This window comes from Pseudorca crassidens, chromosome 5 (genome assembly GCF_039906515.1).
Source record: "Pseudorca crassidens isolate mPseCra1 chromosome 5, mPseCra1.hap1, whole genome shotgun sequence".
Taxonomy (NCBI): domain Eukaryota; kingdom Metazoa; phylum Chordata; class Mammalia; order Artiodactyla; family Delphinidae; genus Pseudorca; species Pseudorca crassidens.
This window is the reverse complement of record NC_090300.1, coordinates 82489327-82516815: the sequence shown is the minus strand read 5'-3', so window position 1 is coordinate 82516815 and position 27489 is coordinate 82489327. Positions and strand designations below refer to the sequence as shown.

The window sequence follows — 27489 nt, the reverse complement described above, 5'->3', positions numbered from 1 at the left end:
CATAATAAAAAGTGTAAATTAAAAGTACACTCAAAAATGTAAAAGCTTGACAATATAATTTTATTTATGAGGTTGTGGGAAAATAACCACTCTCATATAGCACTGGTAAAACTGGAAAATGATATAAACGCTATAGAGGGCAATGCAAAACCAAAATCACCTATGTCTTTACACTTGACCCAGCAACCATACTTCTAGGATTCTTTTGCAAAGATACACCTCCATCAAAACTAAACTAAACAATAATATATGCCAAAGTTACTCACTGCAGCATCATTTGCCATACCAAAATACTGGGAACAACTCAAATATCCATCAGAGAACTGACTGAATAAACAATGGATTATCCACATACACAATGGGGTTATACAGATATAAAAAGAATAAAAATCCCATGAACTGACAAAGAGTGATTTCCAAGATATATTAGATATATTGTTAAAGGGGAAAAAGAGGTACAAAGTAATGTATATAGAATACTATCCTCTGAATAAGAAAGGTAAAGTGAGACTGTATCTAAGCACTTGCTAATATTTATTAGCACTTGCTAATATTTATACAATGAAAAAGACATACACCAGAAACTAATGAAAACAATTATCTATGAAGGTAAGAGGAAACGGCATGCAGAGCATTGACATATAGCTGCCAGACTTCACTGGGTATTCCTTTTTATATAGTTCTGACTTTTGAATCACATAAATGTTTTAAATATTCAAAAAACAAAATAGTACATGCAAACTTAAATGTTTTATTTAAAAAAATAAATGTACATTAACTTGGCAATTTTTTGAGATAGGGTTAAGGTCTTTTGAGTTTGAGTCTATTGATTAGAATTTACCATGGCTTTCTTATGTAAACCATACCCACAATACATTGTCTCATAAATCCAGTTACTCTTTTGGTCAAGTGAAATTAGACATTAAAGAAAATTGCAAAATACTCTGTGAACAGTATCCTTCTAGTTGTTTTCCCATATAGATTATAATTTTTTTTCAGAGCTTTACAGAAGTCTCACTCACATGTTTTATCAGCAATTATTTTAGTAACTTGCATTAAATCTAATTTTCATAGAAGGAAACTGGCAGTCTGACTCTAGAGCCCATAATCATAACCAATGTAAAATAAATGAGACTTATTTATAAGGCCATGCCAGATAACTGGTAAGACCAGCTTTGAGATTCTCCTTAGACACATTCTCAGGCACAGAACTTTGAACACATTATCACCCACGTAGTACACATGTTCACTGGAAGGGGGGACGGAAGGAAGGCCCTGTCCAGAAATTTCTCCTCTGCTCGCCTCTATATAGTGTTTTTATTGAAATACATTTCTTGATAAGCCTTCATAATTCTTATAATTTCAAATTTACCCCCCACTCTCTTGCCTATCAAAACACATGCATTTGCTCTTTCCCCCTTCCCAACTTTATTGAGGCATAATTGACAAATGAAATTGCATATATTTAAGGTGTACAATATACTGATTTGACATATGTATTCACTGTGAAATGATTACCACAATCAAGTTAATTAGCACATCTATCACCTCACATAGTTACCACTGTGTGCATGTGTGTGGTAAGATTCTCTCCGTAAGCAAATTCCAAGTATACAATACAGTATTATTAGCTAAAATCACTATGCTGTACGTTAAATTCCCAGAACTTATTCATCTTACACAGGCATACATTGGGGATATTCTGGGTTTAGTTCAAAACATTACAATAGAGGGAAGAGGGGGAAGATGGCGGAAGAGTAAGACGCGGAGATCACCTTCCTCCCAACAGATACATCAGAAATACAACTACACGTGGAACAACTCCTACAGAACACCTACTGAACGCTGGCAGAAGACCTCAGACCTCCCAAAAGGCAAGAAACTCCCCACGTACCTGGGTAGGCCAAAAGAAAAAAGAATAAACAGAGACAAAAGAATAGGAAAGGGACCTGCACCAGTGGGAGGGAGCTGTGAAGGAGGAAAGGTTTCCACACACTAGGAAGCCCCTTCAGGGGCAGAGACTGCGGGTGGTGGAGTGGGGAAGCTTCGGAGCCACGGAGGAGAGCACAGCAAAAGGGGTGCAGAGGGCAAAGCGGAGAAATTCCCGCACAGAGGATCGGTGCCGACTGGCACTCACTAGCCCGAGAGGCTTGTCTGCTCAGCCGCCGGGGCAGGCGGGGCTGGGAGCTGAGGCTAGGGCTTGGCTAGGACTGGCGGCGTGAACACAGCCTGAAGGGGTTACTGCACCACGGCTAGCTGGGAGGGAGTCCGGGGAAAAGTCTGGACCTGCCAAAGAGGCAAGAGACTTTTTCTTCCCTCTTTGCTTCCTGGTGTGCGAGGAGAGGGGATTAAGAGCGCTGCTTAAAGGAGCTCCAGAGACGGGCGCGAGCCGTGGCTAGCAGCGCAGACCCCAGAGACGGGCATGAGAGACGCTAAGGCTGCGGCTGCCGCCACCAAGAAGCCTGTGTGCGAGCGCAGGTCACTATCCACACCTCCCTTCCGGGGAGCCTGTGCAGCCCGCCACTGCCAGGGTCCTGGGATTCAGGGACAACTTCCCGGGAGAAAGCACGGCGCACCTCAGGCTGGTGCCACGTCCCGACGGCCTCTGCCACCTCAGGCTCGCCCCGCATCGTGCCCCTCCCTCCCCCCGGCCTGAGTGAGCCAAAGCCCCCGAATCAGCGGCTCCTTTAACCCTGTCCTGTCTGAGCGAAGAACAGACGCCCTCCGGCGACCTACACGCATGAGCGGGGCCAAATCCAAAGCTGAACCCCGGGAGCTGTGCGAACAAAGAGAAAGGGAAATCTCTCCCAGCAGCCTCAGGAGCAGTGGATTGAATCTCTACAATCAACCTGATGTACCCTGCATCTATGGAATACCTGAATAGACAACGAATCATCCCAAATTCAGGAGGTGGACTTTGAGAGCAAGATTTATTATTTTTTCCCCTTTTCCTCTTTTTGTGAGTGTGTATGTGTATGCTTCTGTGTGAGATTTTGTCTGTATAGCTTTGCTTTCACCATTTTTCCTAGGGGTCTATCTGTCCATTTTTTCTTTTGTTTTTTTACTTAAAAAAATTTTTTTTCTTCATTAATTATATTTTATTTTAATAACTTTATTTTATTTAATCTTAGTTTATTTTATTTTATTTTATCCTCTTTCTTTCTTTCTACTTTTTCTCCCTTTTATTCTGAGCCGTGTGGATGAAAGGCTCTTGGTGCTGCAGCCAGGAGTCAGTGCTGTGCCTCTGAGGTGGGAGAGCCAAGTTCAGGTCACTGGTCCACAAGACACCTCCCAGCTCCACGTAATATCAAATGGTGAAAATCTCCCAGAGATCTCCATCTCAACACCAACACCCAGCTTCACTCAACGACCAGCAAGCTACAGTGCTGGACACCCTATGCCAAACAACTAGCAAAACAGGAACACAACCCCACCCATTAACAGAGAGGCTGCCTAAAATCATAATAAGTCCACAGACACCCCAAAACACACCACCAGACGTGGACCTCCCCACCAGAAAGACAAGATCCAGCCTCATCCACCACAACACAGGCACTAGTCCCCTCCACCAGGAAGCCTACACAACCCACTAAAACAACTTTAGCCACTGGGGAAAGACACCAAAAACAACAGGAACTATGAACCTGCAGCCTGCAAAAAGGAGACCCCAAACACAGTAAGATAAGCAAAAGGAGAAGACAGAAAAACACACAGCAGATGAAGGAGCAAGATAAAAACCCACCAGACCTAACAAATGAAGAGGAAATAGGCAGTCTACCTGAAAAAGAATTCAGAATAATGATAGTAAAGATGATCCAAAATCTTGGAAATAGAATAAAGAAAATGCAAGAAACATTTAACGAGGACCTAGAAGAACTAAAGATGAAACAAGCAATGATGAACAACACAATAAATGAAATTAAAACTACTCTAGAAGGGATCAATAGCAGAATAACTGAGGCAGAAGAACGGATAAGTGACCTGGAAGATAAAATAATGGAAATAACTACTGCAGAGCAGAATAAAGAAAAAAGAATAAAAAGAACTGAGGACAGTCTCAGAAACCTCTGGGACAACATTAAACGCACCAACATTCGAATTATAGGGGTTCCAGAAGAAGAAGAGAAAAAGAAAGGAACTGAGAAAACATTTGAAGAGATTATATAGAAAACTTCCCTAATATGGGAAAGGAAATAATTAATCAACTCCAGGAAGCACAGAGAGTCCCATACAGGATAAATCAAAGGAGAAACACGCCAAAAAACATATTAATCAGGCTATCAAAAATTAAATACAAAGAAAATATGTTAAAAGCAGCAAGGAAAAAACAACAAATAACACACAAGGGAATTCCATAAGGTTAAGAGCTGGTCTTTCAGCAGAAATTCTGCAAGCCAGAAGGGACTGGCAGGACATATTTAAAGTGATGAAGGAGACAAACCTACAATCAAGATTACTCTACCCAGCAAGGATCTCATTCAGATTTGATGGAGAAATTAAAACCTTTACAGACAAGCAAAAGCTGAGAGAGTTCAGAACCACCAAACCAGCTTTACAACAAATGCTAAAGGATCTTCTCTAGGCAAGAAACACAAGAGAAGGAAAAGACCTACAATAGCAAACCCAAAACAATTAAGAAAATGGGAATAGGAACATACATATTGATAATTACCTTAAATGTAAATGGATTAAATGCTCCCACCAAACACAGACTGGCTGAATGGATACAAAAACAAGACCCATATATATGCTGTCTACTAGAGACGCACTTCAGACCTAGGGACACATACAGACTGAAAGTGAGGGGATGGAAAAAGATATTCCATGCAAATGGAAACCAAAAGAAAGCTGGAGTAGCAATTCTCACATCAGACAAAATAGACTTTAAAATAAAGACTATTACAAGAGACAAAGAAGGACACTACATAATGATCAAAGGATCGATCCAAGAAGAAGATATAACAATTGTAAATATTTATGCACCCAATATAGGAGCACCTCAATACATAAGGCAAATACTAACAGCCATAAAAGGAGAAATCAACAGTAACACATTCATAGTAGGGGATTTTAACACCCCACTTTCACCAATGGACAGATCATCCAAAATGAAAATAAATAAGGAAACACAAGCTTTAAATGATACATTAAACAAGATGGACTTAATTGATATTTATAGGACATTCCATCCAAAAGCAACAGAATACACATTTTTCTCAAGTGCTCATGGAACATTCTCCAGGATAGATCATATCTTGGGTCACAAATCAAGCCTTGGTAAATTTAAGAAAAGTGAAATTGTATCAAGTATCTTTTCCGACCGCAACGCTATGAGATTAGATATCAATTACAGAAAAAGATCTGTAAAAAATACAAACACGTGGAGGCTAAACAATACACTACTTAATAACGAAGTGATCACTGAAGAAATCAAAGAGGAAATCAAAAAATACCTAGAAACAAATGACAGTGGAGACACGACAACCCAAACCCTATGGGATGCAGCAAAAGCAGTTCTAAGAGGGAAGTTTATAGCAATACAATCCTACCTTAAGAAACAGGAAACATCTCGAATAAACAATCTAACCTTGCACCTAAAGCAATTAGAGAAAGAAGAACAAAAAAACCTCAAAGTTAGCAGAAGGAAAGAAATCATAAAGATCAGGTCAGAAATAAATGAAAAAGAAATGAAGCAAACAATAGCAAAGATCAACAAAACTAAAAGCTGGTTCTTTAAGAAGATAAACAAAATTGATAAACCATTAGCCAGACTCATCAAAAGGGAGAAGACTCAAATCAATAGATTTAAAAATGAAAAAGGAGAAGTAACAACTGACATTGCAGAAATACAAAAGATCATGAGAGATTACTACAAGCAACTATATGCCAATAAAATGGACAACCTGGAAGAAATGGACAAATTCTTAGAAATTCACAACCTGCCAAGACTGAATCAGGAAGAAACAGAAAATATGAACAGACCAATCACAAGCACTGAAATTGAAACTGTGATTAAAAATCTTCCAACAAACAAAAGCCCAGGACCAGATGGCTTCACAGGTGAATTCCATCAAACATTTAGAGAAGAGCTAACACCTATCCTTCTCAAACTTCCAAAATATAGCAGAGGGAGGAACACTCCTAAACTCACTCTACAAGGCCACCATCACCCTGATACCAAAACCAGACAAGGATGTCACAAAGGAAGAAAACTACAGGCCAATATCACTGATGAACATAGATGCAAAAATCCTCAACAAAATACTAGCAAACAGAATCCAACAGCACATTAAAAGGATCATACACCATGATCAAGTGGGGTTTATTCCAGGAATGCAAGGATTCTTCAATATACGCAAATCAATCAATGTAATACACCATATTAACAAACTGAAGGAGAAAAACCATGTGGTCATCTCAATAGATGCAGAAAAAACTTTTGACAAAATTCAACACCCATTTATCATAAAAACCCTCCAGAAAGTAGGCAGAGAGGGAAATTTCCTCAACATAATAAAGGCCATATATGACAAACCCACAGCCAACATCATTCTCAATGGTGAAAAACAGAAAGCATTTCCACTAAGATCAGGAACAAGACAAGGTTGCCCACTCTCACCACTCTTATTCAACATAGTTTTGGAAGTTTTAGCCACAGCAATCAGAGAAGAAAAGGAAATAAAAGGAATCCAAATCAGAAAAGAAGATGTAAAGCTGTCACTGTTTGCAGATGACATGATACTATATATAGAGAGAGAATCCTAAAGATGCTACCAGAGAACTACTAGAGCTAATCAATGAATTTGGTAAAGTAGCAGGATACAAATTTAATGCACAGAAATCTCTTGCATTCCTATACACTTATGATGAAAAATCTGAAAGTGAAATCAAGAAAACATTCCCATTTACCACTGCAACAAAAAGAATAAAATATCTAGGAATAAACCTACCTAAGGAGACAAAAGACCTGTGCAGAAAATTATAAGACACTGATGAAAGAAATTAAAGATGATACAAATAGATGCAGAGATATACCATGTTCTTGGATTGGAAGAATCAACATTGTGAAAATGACTCTACTACCCAAAGCAATCTACAGATTCAATGCAATCCCTATCAAACTACCACTGGCATTTTTCACAGAACTAGAACAAAAAATTTCACAATTTGTATGGAAACACAAAAGACCCCGAATAGCCTGAGCAATATTGAGAAAGAACAACGGAGCTGGAGGAATCACACTCTCTGACTTCAGACTATACTACAAAGATACAGTAATCAAGACAGTATGGTACTGGCACAAAAACAGAAATATTGATCAATGGAACCTGACAGAAACCCAGAGATACCCACGCACATATGGTCACCTTATCTTTGATAAAGGAGTCAGGAATGTACAGTGGAGAAAGGACAGCCTCTTCAATAAGTGGTGCTGGGAAAACTGGACAGCTACATGTAAATGTATGAGATTAGAACATTCCCTAATACCATACACAAAAATAAGCTCAAAATGGATTAAAGATCTAAATGTAAGGCCAGAAACTATCAAACTCTTAGAGGAAAACATAGGCAGAACCCTCTATGACATAAATCACAGCAAGATCCTTTCTGACCCACCTCCTAGAGAAATGGAAATAAAAACAAAAATAAACAAATGGGACCTAATGAAACTTCAAAGCTTTTGCACAGCAAAGGAAACCATAAACAAGACCAAAAGACAACCCTAAGAATGGGAGAAAATATTTGCAAATGAAGCAACTGACAAAGGATTAATCTCCAAAATTTACAAGCAGCTCATGCAGCTCAATAACCAAAAACCAAACAGCCCAATCCAAAAATGAGCAGAAGACCTAAATAGACATTTCTCCAAAGAAGATATACAGACTGCCAACAAACACATGAAACAATGCTCAACATCATTAATCATTAGAGAAATGCAAACCAAAACTACAATGAGATATCATCTCACACCAGTCAGAATGGCCATCATCAAAAAATCTAGAAACAATAAATGCTGGAGAGGGTGTGGAGAAAAGGGAACACTCTTGCAGTGCTGGTGGGAATGTGAATTGGTACAGCCACTATGGAGAACAGTATGGAGGTTCCTTAAAAAACTACAAATAGAGCTACCATATGACCCAGCAATCCCACTACTGGGTATATACCCTGAGAAAACCATAATTCAAAGAGAGTCATGTACTAAAATGTTCATTGCAGCTCTACTTACAATAGCCAGGGCATGGAAGCAACCTAAGTGTCCATCAACAGATGAATAGATAAAGAAGATGTGGCACATATATACAATGGAATATTACTCAGCCATAAAAGGAAACGAAATTGAGTTATTTGTAGTGAGGTGGATGGACCAAGAGTCTGTCACACAGAGTGAAGTAAGTCAGAAAGAGAAAGACAAATACCATATGCTAACACATATATATGAAATCTAAAAAAAAAAAGGTCATGAAGAATCTAGGGGTAAGACAGGAATAAAGACACAGACCTACTAGAGAATGGACTTGAGGATATGGGGTGGGGGAAGGGTAAGCTGTGACAAAGTGAGAGAGTGGCATGGACATATATACACTACCAAACGTAAAATAGCCAGTGGGAAGCAGCCACATAGCACAGGGAGATCAACTCAGTGCTTTGTGACTACCTAGAGGGGTGGGATAGGGAGGGTGGAAGGGAGGGAGACACAAGATGGAAGAGATATGGGAACATATGTATATGTATAACTGATTCACTTTGTTATAAAGCAGAAACTAACACAGCATTGTAAAGCAATTATACTTCAATAAAGATGTAAAAAAACAAAACAAAACAAAAAAAACCATTACAATAAAGCAATTATCATAATAAAGTGAGCCACACAAGTTTTTTGGTTTCCCAGTGCATATAAAAGTTATGTTTTGGTTTAACAGTGCATATAAAAGTAGTCTCTTAAGTATGCAATAGTATTATGTCTAAAAAAACCATGCACACATCTTAATCTAAAAATAATGCTGTTAGGGAATTCCCTGGCGGTCCAGTGGTTGGGACTCCATGCTCTCACTGCTGAGGGCCGGGGTTCGCTCCCTGGTGGGGGAAGAACTAAGATCCCACAAGCCGCAAGGTAAGATCCCTCAAGCCGCAAGGCACAGCCAAAAATAAATAAATAAAAATAAAATTTTTAGTTATAAAAAATAAAAATAATGATGTTCGAAAAATGGCACCAAAAGACTTGTTTAATGTGGGGTTACTACAAAACTTCAATTTCTAAAAAACAGATGCAGTATCTACAAAGCGCAATGAAGCAGAGCAAAGTGCAATAAAACGAGGAGGTATGCCTTTAACTGAAAGTTTGTACCCTTTGACCAACACCTCCCCATGTCCCCCATACCCCAGCCCCTGGCAACCACCATTCCCCTTTGTTTCTGAGTTCAACTTTTCCGATTCTCCATTAGCGAGACCATACAAAATTTTTCTTTCTCTGTCTAGCTTATTACACTTAGCACAACACCCTCCACGTTAATCCATGTTGTCACAAATGGCAAGGTTTCCTTCTTTTTTATGGCTGAATGATATTCCATTGTATACATAGTTATAAAATCCTATTTTAAGCTAATAACAACTTAACTTCGATGCTATACAAAAACTCTATGCTTTTACTTCTCCATCCCCTCATATTTTATGCCTTTAATATTACAATTTACATTTTATCTTATATATCTATTAACAAATTATTGTAATTATAGTTATTTTCAATGTTTGTCTTTAACTTTTATATAAAAGTGATTTGCATACCACCATTACATTCAGAATTCTGAATCTGATTATAAATTTACCTTTACCAGTGAGTTTTATACATTCATATGTTTTTACACTGTTAATTAGCATCCTTTCATTTCAGCTTGAAGAACTCCTTTTAACATTTATTATAATGCACGTCCAGTGGTGATGAATTTCCTCACCTTTTCTTTGTTTGGGAAAGTCTTTATCTTACCTTCATTTCTGAAGGACAGAACTACTTGGTATAGCATTCTTAGTTGGCAGTTTTCTTCTTTAAATATTTTCAATATATCATACCATTCTCTCTGGAAAGTTTTTGCTAAGAAATCCACTAATGGCCTTTTGAGGTTTCCTTGTACATGACAAGAGTCTTTTCTCTTGTTGCTTTCAAAATTCTGATTCTTGGATTTTTGACAGTTTGTTGTGTCTAGATGAAGTCATTTTGGGGTTGTACCTGTTTGGGGTCCTTTTAGCTTCATGTCCATATCTCTCGCCATATTTGGCATGTTTTTAGCCATTATTTCTTTAAATAGACTTTCTGCCATTTTCTCTCTCTCTTCTCCATCTTGGACTTCAATAATGTATATGACGGCATCCCGTAAGTCTTGCAGGGTTTTTTCACTCTTCATTCTTTCCATCCCCCCAACCCCCATCCCCCCTCCTCTGGATGCATAATTTCAAATGACCTATCTTTGAGTTCACTGATTCCTTCTTCTGCTTGATCAAGTCTGCTTTTGAAGCTCTCTATTGAATTTTACAGATCACTCATTGTATTCTTCAGCTCTGGGATTTCTGGGTTTTAGGGGGCTTGGGGGGCTTTTTAAAAACGGTTTCTGTTTCTTTGTTGAACTTCTCATTATGTTCATGTATTGTTTTCTTTATTTTGTTCTGTTGCCTATCTGTGTTTTCTTGTAGTAACTGAACTTCATTAAAAGGATTAGTCTGAATTCTTGGTCAGTCAGTTCATAGATCTTTATTTCTTTAAGTTTGGTTATTGGAGCTTTATTAGTTTCTTTGGTGGTGTCATGTTTCCCTGATTCTTCATTATTCTTGCATTCTGGTGTTGGTGTCTGTGCATTTGAGGAAGCAGTCTCCTCTTCCAATCCTCACATTTGCTCTGGCAGAGAAAGACCTTCACTAGTCAGGCTAGCTTGGGGCTCTAGAAAGGGCCAGCTGCTAGAGTCCATAGGAGGGCAGGCAGGGCCTCTGGTTGGGTGGGGCCACTGGCTCAGCTCTGCATTCAGGCAGGACCACTGCCTGAGCTGCCTGGTCAGGTGGAACTGCTAGCTGGGGTCCATGGATAGGCATGACCACTGGCTGAGCTCTGAGGTTGGGGAGGGCTGCTGCTTGGGTTCTCTGGTCAGGCAGGAACAAACTGTACTCCCTGGCTGGTTGGTGCTATTAGCTGGATTCCATGTTCAGGTGTAGACAGAGACTGTGCTCCACAGTTGGGGTGCCCACAGGATGAACTCTGTGTTCATGCAGGACTCCAGGCTATGTTCCACAGTCAGGGTCCCTGGTCAGGCAAGACTGCAAGCAAGCTCTGCAGTCTGGTGGGGCTGCTGGCTTGGCTCTCTCTTTTTTTTTTTTTTTTAATTAAAAGGTTTTTATTATGACCTTTATTAAGAGCTCATAAATCACATTCTTAATCTGGCTCTGTTACTACTTTTTCCCTCCACAAATTCTCCCAAAATTATAAAAAATAAAAATGTATAAATATACATTGAGGATTATGCACAGGCCACTAGCCAGGGATGCCAGCTGGGCAGAACTGCTCACCCTGCTTCCTGGCCAGATGGGGACATCATTCTGATGCCACAGTGAGTGGAATCGCTTACTGGCCTCTCTGATTGGGTGAGGTGGCCAGGAGAGATGCAGAGCCACTGCCATGATCCACACACTGGTCACTGTGAGCCCCACCCACTTTTTTGTTACTAGCTGACCCTTGGTGGTCTAGCCTTGCCAATTCTCCCAGGGTTCTCCATGAGGCGAGACAGAAGTGACCTTCCCAGGGAATACTCCAGAATGCTGAGGAAACTGGATGACTACCTTGACTCTCTTCACCCCACTGGAGAAACTGGATGCCTCAGTGTGGCACTGTGCTTGCTTGAAGGAGGGGCAACAGAGTCAAAGTGAAACCACTGTTCTTAGTGTTCGAATGTGGCCTCTCTCAGTTTTTGTGCTCTAAGAGAGTGTTTTAACCTCACCACCAGGTTCTGGGATTTTCAGAAAGGCATTCTTGACTGTGAATAGTTGCTAATCTGTATTTTTGATGAGGACTAGAGCCAGGGATCTCCTATACCACCATCTTGCTTACACCAGTCCCTACATCTGCTCTTAATTGCAAAATTAAGTATTTATTTCTGGTCAGGTTCTTCCCAGAGAATATGATCTCAAACTTTATTTTACTCAATTCTTATCAAAAATATTTGTTATAAGAAATAACATTTATAAAAGATTACCTAATGTAGACAAACTTTTAAAATTCCTAATTGCATTTACTATAAATATTTTATCAAGAATCTAAGTCCCATAGTATCTTTATAAGACATTTCTCTTAGGCAATAAAATGCAATGCTTCTCCTAAATTTTTTTGTTTTTTATCTTATGAATATTGAGACTAACAAAGCTTCCCTCTTTGCTACAGCTGCTAGACAGCCCAGAACCAATGTTGGGCACAAAAACTGTACATGACTTAATGGTGTTCTTGTTTATGTACCAACATTTGCTTGAGTTTTACATTATGATCTTATCTTTAATTTCCAGATATCTCATTGTCCTTTGCTGTGTTCTTACGTCACCTCAAATACTTTTTGAAAGAAAGTTGGAGAAAAAAGACAAGTAGGCAAGTAGATTGAAAAGGTCACTAGAACATTTAGCTTATTACTTTACAACAATTCTTCTTACTTCTTCTCTACTCCCACCAGTACTACCTAGTCAAGGGAAGCAGGCAAGATATTCCCTTAGGGTATCTTTGATGCTCAGGATTCTTATAGGTATTTTCTCCCCATTTTCACAAATATAATAATGAAGAAAGCAGAACTTACCAGATAAACAATATGCAGATCATTTTCTAAAACAAAGCCCTTCATTGCTCTTTGGAGGTCAGCAAAAATATCTAAAGTATCAACTGGAGAAAGTGAAGAAGAAAGAGTCGCCGAACCAAGATGTGTTGGATGATACACACTTCCTGATTTGGGATTGGGGGTGGAGAAATAAAGGACCAAATGTTAAAAATAAAATAAAACAAATGCTGTCTTTTGGCATTCTATAATTAACATTTTAAGGCTCTGATAAATTTTACAAACAGAATCCAATGCATGGATATTTATTAGCAGGCTCTATGCTAATTGTCTGATGTTGCTGAACACAGCACTGATTTACTAAAAATGAGTTGAAAAGTCAGTTTCCTTTTATACTGCTGAAAAAGTCAATTTCCTTTTACTAAGCAGTCTTAGATACTCTAAATCACTAAAGGTGAAAAAGTGAGTAAGCTGCAATTAAGAATAATTTACCTTCTGTTCCATCACTAGCTTCAGTAATCTGGATGAATTCATTTTCTAGTAGCCACATTACACAGGCCTCAATTGCTCCAAGTTGAACAGAATCTTTATTTTTCTGAATTCCCTGCTTCCCTTCTTTCATACTTGCAGCCAAAAATGTGCAAGAAGCATAAGTTTGTATGTCCTGTGATGTACTTGCCACGCCACCAACTATTATCTGAGACAAGAGGTTTGAAATATTCTGTAACTTTTTAATAAGACACATAGGTCCTCAAAATATAAAAGAAATAACTTTGTTCCCTTAAAATATTATCAGCATCTTAATGTAGAGACTCTTTATTAACTCTTCCACCATCATTCATTACAAAGGTAGATAACACCTACTGACAACATGAAAAGTTTTCCTTAAAAGTAGATATAGCATGTTCTCATAAATGAAAATAAATGAATCATTATCTATCTGAAATGTGGGAATTAACAACATAATTAAATAATATACATCTATAAGTATATAACATATATAATATAAAGGGGGTGTTGATGGTTCATGGCCATGAACCAAATCAATTCTTCTCATCCTTCCTTTTTTAAATATGTGGGCATATATGAATGCAAGCATTGAATATTCCCCACCTAGAAGAGGGGTGAGAATCAGTGTAGAAAAAGATGAAAGTGGCATCTTATAGATATCATTTTCCTCAAACTATTCTATTACATATACTAATCTGCCCCTTGTCTTCTGTCATTTAAAGTATACTGGAAACATAACAAATCAGTCTAAACAGAGCTATTTCATTCTTTTTAATGACAGCAAAGCATAGTTTTACCAATATTTGTTTAGTTTTAATAGTATTTTAGTTGTTTCCAGTTTCTTCTTATTACCAATAGAGCTATAATAAACATTCTTGTATCTTTAATTTGATGAAATTTCACAAATACATCCCTAGGTAAAATTCCTAGATGTGAATCTGCTGGATAAATGTCTTTGTGCATTTTTAAAAAAATTCTTAGTAGGTATGGCCACGTTTCTCTCCAAAAGAGTTTCAGCACTGTATGAGTGCCTACTTTCTACAGTCTTACCTACCCTGTGCTATCAATTACTTTCTTTTTTTTTTCAAACAGAGCTAAAGGGGAAAAAACGAGAATGAGTACAATACCAGTCCTCCAGCACCAGCAATGAAACCAACAGCAAGGCATGCTGGTATAGGAATAGAAACTTTTTTGGATGAATACATTAAACAGTTAAAAGGGGTTATCTTTGAGGACTCTGAGCAAAAGGCTTTATTTTTCACTTTAGATACTTCCGTCTGTAAAAGTTTGCAACTTCTAATTGTGTATTTGTAATTTAATTTTATTTTAATGTCAACAGGTATTATCTGGATGGAGGAACTATGGTCCATTTTTGTCATCATTTTTTTTTTTTTTTTTTTTTCCAGTACGCGGGCCTCTCACCGTTGTGGCCTCTCCCGTTGCGGAGCACAGGCTCCGAACGCGCAGGCTCAGCAGCCACGACTCAGGGGCCCAGCCACTCCGCGGCATGTGGGATCTTCCCGGACCGGGGCACGAACCCGTGTCCCCTGCATCGGCAGGCGGACTCTCAACCACTGCGCCACCAGGGAAGCCCTGTCATCATTTTTTTAAATTCAGAAAATAATAAAGAACATCTAAAAAATAACCATCTGGCATTTGTGATTTAATACACTGTTTTGAAGTAGATTCGTATGGCACTAGCTGTATTAAACTCCAGGAAATAACTATATAAAGTAGAAGAGGTTCAGACTTGGGAAGGCTATAAATAATCTCATAAAGAAACACAAAACTAAGATTTTTCACATATTAAAGTTCTATCATTGTACTACAGGAACAAAAAAGCAAATGGTGATTTAGTGAACTCTCTCTTACCTCCAGAATAGCTCTTATCATGCTCGAAGTTACTTCTCCTTCTTGTCTTTGCAAACAGCTGCGAACAGGTTTTAGAGATCCCTGAAGTAGAGCGATACCTTTTGATTTCTCAGAGTTTTTACAAATTAAGATACTCTCACCTATAATCAAAAAAAACTATACAGTTGCAGAATCCCAACACGTTTACATAAAATACATGCTAAAGAGAATTTAAACTGGCTTGTTTAAAAGGAGACAAGAGATAGTGGTTGTTATAGTCATATAATTATCACTAATGTTTTTATTTTCTGAATTTTGGATTGAAGGGGATCAGAATATGCTACACCAAAATATGCCACTTTAGCATAAGGATTATTTTGACCTGAAGCCAATTGGGAAGCAGCAAACATAGAAAGAGCTCTTTGCTTTCTCCTTATTTGCTTAGAAGCAGGACATAAATTTCTCTGTGAAGGTGTTCCCCTTGCTGTCTCTCACAGCAGGAGGACAATTCTTATCACTGGAGACAAAAAGTCAGTATTGAGATGGGTGTGCACAAACCTCACTAAAGAAACCTTAACTTGCATTAAACTCCAGCATATATCTACCTTCCCACAATGTACTACCCCCTAGAAGCCCAAACCCCTTTTCCTTTGTCTTGTCACTTCTCTACAATTCATCAACCTTTGTTAAAAGGGTATATAAGCCCCCAGCATCTAACTGCTTCTTTAGATTTTTATTTTTCTATTAGGGACTCTGTGTATGTAAAAAATTAAATATTAACATCAAGTCAAATATGTATGGCTTTTTTCCTGTTAATCTGTAATTTGTCAGTTTCATTTGCAGGCACTAGGCATAGAACCTAAGAGGGTAGAGGAAAAGTTTTTTCCTTCCCTACAGGATTAACTATTGTTATTGAATAATTAAGTATATAATAGTAATAGATATTTTGAAAACTATAAAGGAAAATGCAGATGCAATTTATTACTGGTTATGAAACTGCATACCAGTCCCTGTGTCCCTGTCCTTTGAAGTAAAAAGCTCCCAGGCCTCCCCTCAGTCTCAAAAGCCTGGCTCAAGAGTTAATGATGTGACAGCCTGGAGGGGTGGGATAGGGAGGGTGGGAGGGAGGGAGACGCAAGAGGGAAGAGATATGGGAACATATGTATACGTATAACTGATTCACTTTGTTATAAAGCAGAAACTAACGCACCATTGTAAAGCAATTATACCCAAATAAAGATGTTAAAAAAATAAATAAATAAATAAATAAATAAAAGAGTTAATGATTAGGAAATGCGAAGGTGTAGAAACAAAGAATAGCTGTTGGGCCAGGAAACTGGTAACAATTTAGACTATAAACCAGCCACAAAGCAGAGTCACCGAACTCTCAGTTCCCTGAAAGATATAGATAAAAGGTCTAACACACGTTCCTAAGTTGTTCTATAGGAAGCAGACCCCCAGATGAAAACTGCTGACTACAAGCATGTAGACCCCAGACCAGCTGAACCCAGAAAACTGGTGATGCTTGAAACTTCACCTTGATGCCAACCAATCCGAGAATTGTGCAAAAGCTGCTCATGCACCCGGAAGCACCCTCCCTCACACTGACTTTAAAAGCTCTTTGCCTGCACCAAGATGTTAAGATCGTTTTTAAGGACGCTAGTCCACCATCTTCTCCTTCTCAGTTAGCTGGCTTTTTCGAATAAAGTCACTTTCCTTGACTGAACACCTTGTCACTTGACTTACTGGCCTATCGTGTAATGAGTAGCCAAACCTGAGTTCAGTATCAGTTATACATGATGATAATATAAAATCAAAAATATTAACAGATACCTAGAAATCACATTATAACACTCACTAATTTAAATGCTTTAGGCTATTGAAACAATCAAGTGAACAAAAATATGTGAAAGCACTTATTAATTAAATACATATACAGGACTTCCCTGGTGGCACAATGGATAAGAATCTGCCTGCCAATGCAGGGGACACAGGTTCCATCCCTGGTCTGGGAAGATCCCACATGCCATGGAGCAACTAAGCCCGTACTCCACAACTACTGAACCTGTGCTCTAGAGCCCGCGTGCCACAACTACTGAGCTAACGTGCTGCAACTACTGAAGCCCTCATGCCTAGAGCCCATGCTCTACAACAAGAGAAGCCGCCGGAACGAGAAGCCTGCGCACTGCAACGAAGAGTAGCCCCCACTCACCGCAACTAGAGAAAGTCCGCATGCAGCAACAAAGACCCAACGCAGCCACCAAAAAAAAAAAAAAATTAAACCTTAAAAAAAGTCACTAAGGACAAAAATATACAATTTATACAAACATAAACACTTATTACAACAATTAAAACTAGAGAAAACTATTTTTTTTTCAAAAATGAATCCAATAGTAAGGGAAAGGAGGCAGTAAATAAGATATTCAACAGGCAAAATGAAGGCCATTTGCATTAGAGAAAAACAGAAATAACAGTAGGATTGTGGTGGACTATACTAACCACCCAGGCAGAGAGAAAATACAGATGATGCTTTCTTAACACTGCCAAATTGAGAATCAAGATAGGAAAAATATAAGGAACTATACACTTGATAACCATTGGTTATTTACCCCAAATATAACTACAAAAACATAGGTGCCATCAGAACAAACAAACAAAAGCCAGGTGAATAAAATATACCACCTGGCTCTTGTGATAACTATAAAACAACCCAGCTTAAAACAAAAAAACTACCTAGAAAATGGATCAACTAGCATTAGCAACAAGGTTAAAAAGCCACTTTGAGCAGTGTAAAGCTCTTCCAGGCTTTGATTCTTCAACAAAATAGACAACCCTTTTTCAGGATGAGCAAGATTTATGAAAATGCCCAAAATAATGCCAGTATATATGTCCAGATCCCATTCCCACCTGCCTAGTGAGGCTGTATCCATATTATAATTGAGAAGTCAATTAGAGTCAAATCATTCATAGATTTGATATAGATAGATCTGCAAACTTTTTAACTGCAAGTCACTGTTTTGGCACAAAGCACCATCATCCTACACTGGAAGGTTCCAAAAAATCCAAAGAGAGATTAAAGAGTCATCTAAATAAAACTCCATGAACTATCCAGGAAATATTAATATCATTTATAAAATGCAAAGAAGTTACAAAAATGCTACAAAAAGAATGACCAAGTATTTAAATCTTCATAGTTGATATGAAACCCTTTATTTGCACATTCTCCACTTAAAGAAATTCTGAGCAAGCCATATGCCACCTAAAATGGAACATTATGCAAAGTCAAAATCTCGTAAGTTTCCAAGACCTCAGAAACAAAGTTGTTGTGGTATATTTTAGTATTGTTTGAATGTTATCTGATTTAAGGCTTGATATGAGTCCAGGGTGCCAACCTTCCTATTATTCTTCCCCATGAGAAAGATAAGCACAAGCTAAGAACATAGCAAGGCAAATAAAACCTCCTTATCTTTACATCACCTTGAAGACCCTCTGGCCTTGAAAGAAGAGTATCTATGTAAAATGAACTTACACTCCACTCTCCAGAGTTGTGAGGCTACTGAGAAATGAAAATTGGAGGAAGGACAGAAGGAGGCAGTTAGGAATGAGAAGGGAGCATCTTAGCTCTTCCTCCCGCCCTTTTAAAACACATAAATGTAATCTGCATATTTCGTAGATAAAGTAAGAGACAGAAGTAGGATAAACTTCTTTGATGCCTTTAGTAAGAGAAATCCAATGAGTTGGAAGGTTTGTTTAATCAACAAACTTCTTAGGGCTTAAAAGTGAGGCAGACCAGTGGCCCTTCAGGGATTACACACAGACGAATCATTTGCTACTAGGGCTGAGACTAATACTTGCCCCTAATAGCCATTCTCTCATTCTTTCTTTAATAAAACCCCTAAATGTTAGATGAACACAGGGTCACTCAGCTAGATTATATTCACCAGCTTCCCTGTAGTCAGGGAATGTAAACATATGACTTAGTTCTGGCCAATTGTGTGTAGAGAAATACTAAGTGCAACTTCTGGGAAGTGTCCTTAAAGGGTAGGATGGGCCTTTTACTTCCTCATCTCTCCTTCCTGATGACTGAAATGCAGATGTGATAACAGAGACTGGAATAGCCATCTTATACCACAAGATAGAAACTATACTGCTGAACACGGAAAAACAAACTAGAAGAAAGAAAGTGTGACAGAGAATGTTCCTCTCAAAGTTCTTTAATGTTAGAAGACTCAACAATTTAGTCATACCCAGAATAATGTAGCAGGCAAGAAATAATATTTGCTGCTATCTTCATATTTAATTCAAACAAGCCTCTTCCCTATTGCTTAAGACAAAAGTTTTGTTTGCATTGCTGGTAATATTATCATTACTTGTTGATACAAAATAAGAAACTGAAAAAGTGTTTTCAGAGCCAGCACCAATTTAGAAAGAGAAAGAGGGTACATGAAGTTCCTATTCCAAAAGTGTGCGAGTACTTCCCAGCTCTCAGCATCCCTATTTGAACTCTTACAGCAGGCACCTAAACAGAATTAATACCCATATAAATTAATCCCTTCACTAGCACAAAATAGTAGATGATACTGGAAATTAAAAGTCATCTTACAGCTAATGTGATGTCATCTAACATAATACTGAATCATTTCACTGTATATAATACAAAAGAAAATCTTGATTCTACATTACTAGACAATCAATAGTTGATGATATGAAAATTTTAAGTTATAGTCATATAAATATTAAACAAATCCAAAAGGATGACATTAGTGTTTTGGATAACAAAGAAATACAGCATGATAAGAAATGGGTTGCCATTCAATTTCAGGTAGACTGACACTGTCCTTCAGCAACACTATTACAAAATTCAAACTCACTTACCTTCTGTGTCTACTCCTTTCCTGCCAGCACGACCAACCATCTGCTTGTAAGTAAGAATATCTAGAGGTCGACCACTGAAAATAGGAGTCCGAATGATTACACGACGTGCAGGTAAATTCACCCCAGATGAAAGAGTAGAAGTTGCTGCCAAGACCCGAATCTGACCTTGACGGAAGGCTCCTTCAATGATATCCCTCTCCTCAAAAGTAAGACCTAAAAAAAAGAAATTACAATAGCATATATTTATTAACATATAATGAAAATATTGTACTTGATCACTTATAAATGGATCCGAGAATCTGTTACAAGCATGTAAAGATTTTTTTCAAGCTATTGTTATGACTGTAAACAAAGAAGTAATCAAAGTCTACCAATTTAAGAGTATAATCTGCCAACCCTTGTACTGTATACTGTACTTCTATCTCATCTTCTAGACCAGGGGTTGTCAAACTTTATCTGTAAATATTTTAGGTTTTGCAGGACAGATGGTCTCTGCTGCAACTACTCAACTCTACCACTGTCACATGAAAGCAGCCGCAAAACAAATGGGCAAGACTGTGTTCCAATAAAACTTTATTTACAAAAACAGCTGGATTTGACCAGCAGACTGTAGTTTGCTGACCCCTGCTCTAGACAAGAACTCCTTGAAGGTAGAGACATGCCTTATGACAGTATCTGCAGGGTCTATCCAACACCATGGTGAGACACATAAATAAATGTCTGAAAAATAAATACATGAGTAAATGAAAAACAGCATATAGAATACACACTTATGTGGCTTATTTTTTACTTTCTTTTATTTTAAGAAAAATCAAAAGGATTGGGATTCTAGTTTGTAAATAAGTTGTGGGTCCACCGGTATTCATTTTACTAGTATGCATTATAAGTTATATACAATGAAAATATTCTTTTATGTGTTTGTGTGTATGGGTATATATATATATATTTTAAAAATTTATTTATATATAGCACGATAAAAATTTTAAATAAATTGAAAAGGTTAAGTTCCTAATCATAGAAACTATATATTCTTTTTTTCTTTTTTACATCTTTATTGAAGTATAATTGCTTTACAATGGTGTGTTAGTTTCTGCTTTATAACAAAGTGAATCAGTTATACATATACATATGTTCCCATATCTCTTCCCTCTTGTGTCTTCCTCCCTCCCACCCTCCCTATCCCACCCCTCCAGGCGGTCACAAAGCACCAAGCTGATCTCCCTGTGCTATGCGGCTGCTTCCCACTAGCTATCTACCTTACGTTTGGTAATGTATATATGTCCATGCCTCTCTCTCGCTTTGTCACAGCTTACCCTTCCCACTCCCCAGAAACTATATATTCTTAATCATATCCTCAGCATATATCATCATTGACAGATCATATCCTGAAAGAAATTATTTAATTCGGTGACTGTCATAACCCTTGCAATTTTGACAACCTAGGTATTTGGTTTTTAAACACTTGTAGCCCTCTCAAAATACAATACGACAAATTCTAAACTTAATTTGATTTTGATATACTCGTGAGAATATTTCCAATACCCCTTGAGATAAAAGGAAACAGAGTGGCATAAAATTAGGATAGCAAGTACCACTCTAACCTAATTTTTAAGAAAACAAAGTATAGAAAGGTAATAATTTTAGAATTCATTTCCCCAATGGTACAAAAAAGCTTATATCCGGTATTTATATACCATACAGATAAGTAAACCTACATGTTATTCTTGTTTAACCTTAATCACACAATTTCTTAAAATAAAATCTAAGAGTATTAAGTGTGGTTAACAAGAAATCAAATGCAAATCAAATATAAAAATGAAGAAATTATAAGGATTCTTGGAGGGGGCTTCTTAATAACATATTATAAATACGGATACCTGCATGATGAAATGCTACTCCCCATGGCACAGTTTTTTGTAATACAGAGTCCAGTCCTGAAGGCAAACGTTTTAACTGATCCATCACTTCTAGGAGGCCCTTTTGTTCCAGTATCACTGGTGGAAGTTCAGATGATCTTACCAATCCTGTCACAAAAAAATCATCAACACTGTCACCTCCCCTTGGACCTCTTTAACTGCTATCTGCCTGAGTCATGACAGAGGGCAATGGTTCTGAAACTACTACTTACAATAATCACCTGGACGGGGCTTCCCTGGTGGCGCAGTGGTTGAGAGTCCGCCTGCTGATGCAGGGGACACGGGTTCGTGCCCTGGTCCGGGAAGATCCCACATGCCGCGGAGCGGCTGGGCCCATGAGCCATGGTCGCTGAGCCTGTGCGTCCGGAGCCTGTGCTCCGCAACAGGAGAGGCCACAACAGTGAGAGGCCCGCGTACCGCCACAAAAAAAAAAAAAAATCACCTGGACATCTTTTAAAAATACTGATGCCTGGCATTCACCTCTGGACTTTGTGATGCGATGCAACCTGGACATAACGATTTTTAAATCTCCCCAGGCAATTCTAATGTGTACCAAAGTTTAGGAAACACTATATTAGGGTGAGATCAAGCCCACAGGAGGAGATCAAAGAAACAGCTGAAGGAAGGAGAAAATTACAGATACTACCACTCAGAGACTAAAAATCAAAATCCTCGCTCAAAGTGTGCCCCACCCCCCAAACCAGCAGTGTCAGAATCACATAGGAGCTTAGTTCTAAATGACAATTCTTCTAGCCTTTTTGGCACCAATGTGGTAATTAATCATACATTACCCTCTGTTTTTGCCTCTATGTGTAACTTCCCCCAGAAGACCTTCTTAGATGCAAGAACTATGTTTGCTTAAAGAATTTCTTAGAATTTTGGATTTCTGAACTAGTAAACCTTCTCATAGAATGTATCTTATATTTTATATATTTTTAAGTCTTTTAGGTAAACTTTTCCTAAAATTTTGAGGATCCATAGAGGGTTGCCAAAGTTTTATTTCTCTAAGAACAATTTAAAATTTTTTTAAAATTATCATTGATTCCTTATTTCAAAAGAAAAGTTATTTTAACATAAAAAATCAGTAGGGATAATTTCAAAATTTAAACTTCATCTTTATGAAAAATGTGCTGCCATGTCTTTACTTTTCTGGTGAAAAGTTCATCATAGCCCAGGCTCCAGTCTAAGCACTAGGATTTGGGAACCACTGCTATAAATCAAAATAACAGAGCCTCAAGCAAAGAAAATATTAATAATGTTTCTGGTTATTAAGGAATATAAGTTATCATGGTTCACATAAAAAATATAAGTTGGCATAATAAGAAAGTATCAATTAAGAGGGAACTAGAAGAGATATTAAAACGTTGGATCAGAGTCTACCCAATATAACTTCAGGCAAAGTTTACTTATTGGAGCTAGGCTTGAGATATCCATCACCTGTCCTCAAGATGCCACTGTCATAACAAAGTCATAAAATATCACAGTATTCTGTAACTAGAACTGGTCTCTGTCTTCCCTACACTTATCTTTGACCCCAAGGGACCATAAGCTAGTACTCATCCTAGAATCAGTAAAAATATATACTAATGGTTATAGCAATATACTAGATCAATACTCAGCAATAAAAAAGAAACAAATTGATAAAAGTAACAATCTGGATGAATCTTAAAAATATTATGATGAGTAAAAGAATCCAGGCACAAAAGACACACACACACAATATGATTTCATTTACTACATGAAATTCTTAGAAGACACAACTAATCTAGAGTGACAGAAAATATATGAGTGGTTGCCTGAAGCTGGGGATAGAGGGAGGAGATTGACAGCAAAAGAGAACATTTTAGAGTGACAGAAATGTTCTACATGTTGATCACAGTGGGGGAGTTAAACAGGTGAACACATTTGTTAAAATTCATGAAGTTACACACTTCAAGTGGGTACATTTTATTCCACATAAATTCCACCTCAGTAAAGCTTTTAAAATATTGGGTTGGCCAAAAAGTTCATTCGGCTTTTTCCATAAGATGTTATGAACAAACTTTTTGGCCAACCCAATACATGTGTATATATGTATATGTACGTGTGTGTGTGTGTGTGTGTGTGTGTGTGTGTGTGTGTGTATGATTCTTTTTAGAGTTACAGTTTGGAAATATAAAAAAGATATGACTGCTTTCCCCCCAAAAATGTGTATATGTGAAGTTTTTTATACAATTTAGGGGCTTCGAGGTCAACCTCTCAAAGCTCATGGATCCTAGATGAAGAACCTCAGTATATATCTGTAGAAATCCAACATTTTAAAATTCTGAAGATTAATCTAAATGTGTGTACACATTGTCTGTAAGGAGGATAAGGAGATGATTAGTCACAAAAGCATAGTTTTACAAAGGAGTATACAGTAGGCAGGTGGTGGCAATGATGAAAGAGAGCCATGCTTTGCTAATATAATTATTAACATTACTTTCAAGCAAATGTCCTAAGTATGGAGGCTTTCACTGCTATCAGTAACTTACCCTCAGCTTGATGGTGTAGACTGTAAAACGCATAGGCAATGATATCTGCCAACTTCTCACACCATTTCTTTGACGGACAGAAAAGTAATACTGAATGGTTATCACGAATGGTCTCATAACATAAACTAACAACATGGTCCTCATCTCCCTAAAAAAGAAAGAGAAGTTGCCACTGTAGTAGTACTTTCAAAACATTTTCATATCATTTTAAAGTCATTCATTTTGCTTCAAGGGAAAGGTTTTTCTACTCAAAGGCATGATAAAAATCAGTTACACAAAATCAGTAATAAAACAAAGAAAAAGCAGAAAGAGAAAAGAAGAAAATAAACTTCCTTATGATGCAAGGTGAGTAGGAAATATCTTATATTCATTCAACTAATATTGACTGACCTCCAACCCTCAAGTAATGGGGATATTATGGTGAGTAAAAGAAAGTCAAGGTACTATCTTTAAGGAGTTTAGGTCTCACTGGGGAAACATTAAAGTACTAAACAAACAAATGTAAAATACAATCATAATACGTACTATGAAAGAGAGTTTTATGGTGTTTTGAAGCCTCATATTTGACATAAATTTGAAAGATCTGAAAGAAAGGTTTCCCTGAGAAACTGATGATTTAGCTGAGACGTGAAGAATGGGAAGCATTATCCTAATGAAAGGTAACTGGGGGACAGAGAACACATCTCAAGCAGAACAAAGAGCATTTGTAAACACCCAGTGGTGGCCCAGGGAGTTCTCAAAACTGGAAGGTGAGTGTGTGTAACTGGATTAATTCATTAATCCATTCACTCATTAAGCAAATATTTACTATGTGCCATATATTGTTCTAGGCACTGCAGATGGAGAATAAAGCAGAAAAACAGCTCTGCCCTCGGAGTTCTTCTACTCCAGTAAGAAAAGATAGATAAAAACAACAAGATAAGTAAAACACGTAGTATGTTCAATTTTGAAAAGTGCAAAGGGGAAAAATAAAAAGGGAAGATAGGAGGAATGGGAGAACACAGCAATTTAAATAAGGTGGCCAAGGAAAGCCTGAGAAATTGATATTTGAGTAAAGGTCCAAAGGTGAAAGGGTAAACCCTACTGATGCCTGGGGGAGAAAGCATTCCAGATAAGGAGAACCTGAGGTGGGAGATTCTTGGCATATTATGGAATAGCAAAAAGGCTACCGAGGAAGTAAGAAGGAATATAGAAACTGAAGTCAGCGCACTAAGGGAGTGGGGCAGATCATGCAGGGGTTTGTAGGCTACTTTAAAGATGTTGGCTTTCATTCTAAATGAAACAGGGAACCATCACAAGTTTTTGAGCAGCATGTGATATTCATTTTAAATAGGTCACTAGCTCTTGATTTAAGCACAGACTGAAGGGGACAAAGTAGGAAGCAAAGAGATCAATTATGAGGCTATTTCAAAAATCCAGGTAAGAGTTGTAACATTTAAATGAGGTGGAGGCATAGGCATGATAATAGAAGAAGATTAACAGGAGAGTAGATGAATGTGTTTACTTATATGCTTAAGGTAACCAAGGCACAGTCAGGTGAAATTTGGGGTACAGAGCGAAGCAACTAAATAAGATTCCATACCAGGCATGCGGAAGCTACAAATGCATACCTATGACAGTACTAAAACACATGAATTTAGTCCTATTCCTAGTTCTAAACTTACCCTTAACTTTTTCAGTACTCAGAGGCACTGCTCGGCATAAAAACAGATCCCTCACAGCACAGATCATGAGTCAGTCCTTTAACCTCAGGACTGAAGAATCAGGCTTAGAAAAATATTGTGAACTAAACGTTTTTAAGTGTATTTAGGGGTGTGGGGAGGGGATATTTCTCAGGCCCTTCCTAGGTGCTAGGCAATTCTTTTAAATCAAATTTCATTCTTACAATACTAAATACAAGTATTATATCCCATTTTATAGATGAAGACACTACATTCATTGAAGTTATGTGATTCAACTAATATCATAGCCATATCAAGTATCCCTATGAAGTATCAGAAGTAGGTCTTTCTGACTCCAAAAAATGATTTTTCCACTCTCCTATATTATACCTATAACATTAAACAAAAGGTCAATTTTCCACATTAGTGTTTAGTGTAAACAAAGCCATAAGAAAATCTTTTTCCTAGTTAAAAAGAAAAATCTACACAATTTTATACTTACACTTACAGGAAATGATAATACTTAAATTTAAGACACAGCTACATTTCCTCTCTCACCAAGACCACCAATTCTTTAATATGAAACCAATTAGCTTAGCATTAGGAATCCTTCTAATGCATATATAATGCATATTCAACTACTTTGCAACCCCCTACTTTACTTAACTCAAAAACTGTTAACTTGGGCTTCCCTGGGGGCGCAGTGGTTGAGAGTCCACCTGCCGATGCAGGGGACATGGGTTCATGCCCCGGTCCGGGAAGATCCCACATGCCATGGAGCGGCTGGGCCCATGAGCCATGGCCGCTGAGCCTGCGCGTCCGGAGCCTGTGCTCCACAACAGGAGAGGCCACAACAGTGAGAGGCCCACGTATAGCAAAAAACAAAAATAACAACAACAAAAAAAAAAACTGTTAACTTGTGAGAAAATGCAATCAAACACAAAAGTACTGGTGGTAATTATATAAAAATAATGACTTACCTTTACTTGCAGCATGGGTTGAAATTCCCTCACAAGCTTCAATGAAGAGTCATAAATAGAATTTCCAATTTTTACTGATTCCAGCAGTGGTACAGGGCGAAAGTCAGTGTGGTAGAGTTCAGCATTCAACCAGGAAGCCACAAGCTCCAAATTTGGGAGAGTAGCACTCATGCCAACAATTTGCACGGCATTAGACAGAGGACTGGCTAAATATGCCTGGCTGTGAAAAACAAATGAAAATGATGCTAAAAGACACACAGTACTAATTACAAATGGTGCTAACAATACTCTTGGTCGTGTCCTTTGGTATATATGTGCATAAATTTCTTTAGGGTATATACCTAGGAGTAAAATTGCTGGGTCTTATATTATCTTAATTTTATTAGATAATG

The 27489-nt window shown here is 37.8% G+C and overlaps 1 protein-coding gene across 6 annotated transcripts in view; it reads right to left on the bottom strand.

Moving 5' to 3' along the window:
• The window catches only part of POLQ (DNA polymerase theta), a 116268-nt gene that overhangs the window by 74998 nt on the left and 13781 nt on the right, over window positions 1-27489 (bottom strand). For all 6 annotated transcript variants that reach the window (XR_010943708.1, XR_010943709.1, XM_067738749.1 and 3 more), the window contains exons 6-12: window positions 27098-27317; window positions 24457-24604; window positions 21905-22051; window positions 20028-20240; window positions 15174-15313; window positions 13284-13488; window positions 12816-12958 (exon numbers count right to left, since the gene is read on the bottom strand). Coding sequence is in view for 4 of the 6 variants with exons in the window: in XM_067738749.1 (XP_067594850.1) it covers window positions 12816-12958; window positions 13284-13488; window positions 15174-15313; window positions 20028-20240; window positions 21905-22051; window positions 24457-24604; window positions 27098-27317 (1216 nt within the window). In the remaining 2 variants the exon portion in view is untranslated. The remainder of the gene's footprint in view (window positions 1-12815; window positions 12959-13283; window positions 13489-15173; window positions 15314-20027; window positions 20241-21904; window positions 22052-24456; window positions 24605-27097; window positions 27318-27489) is intronic.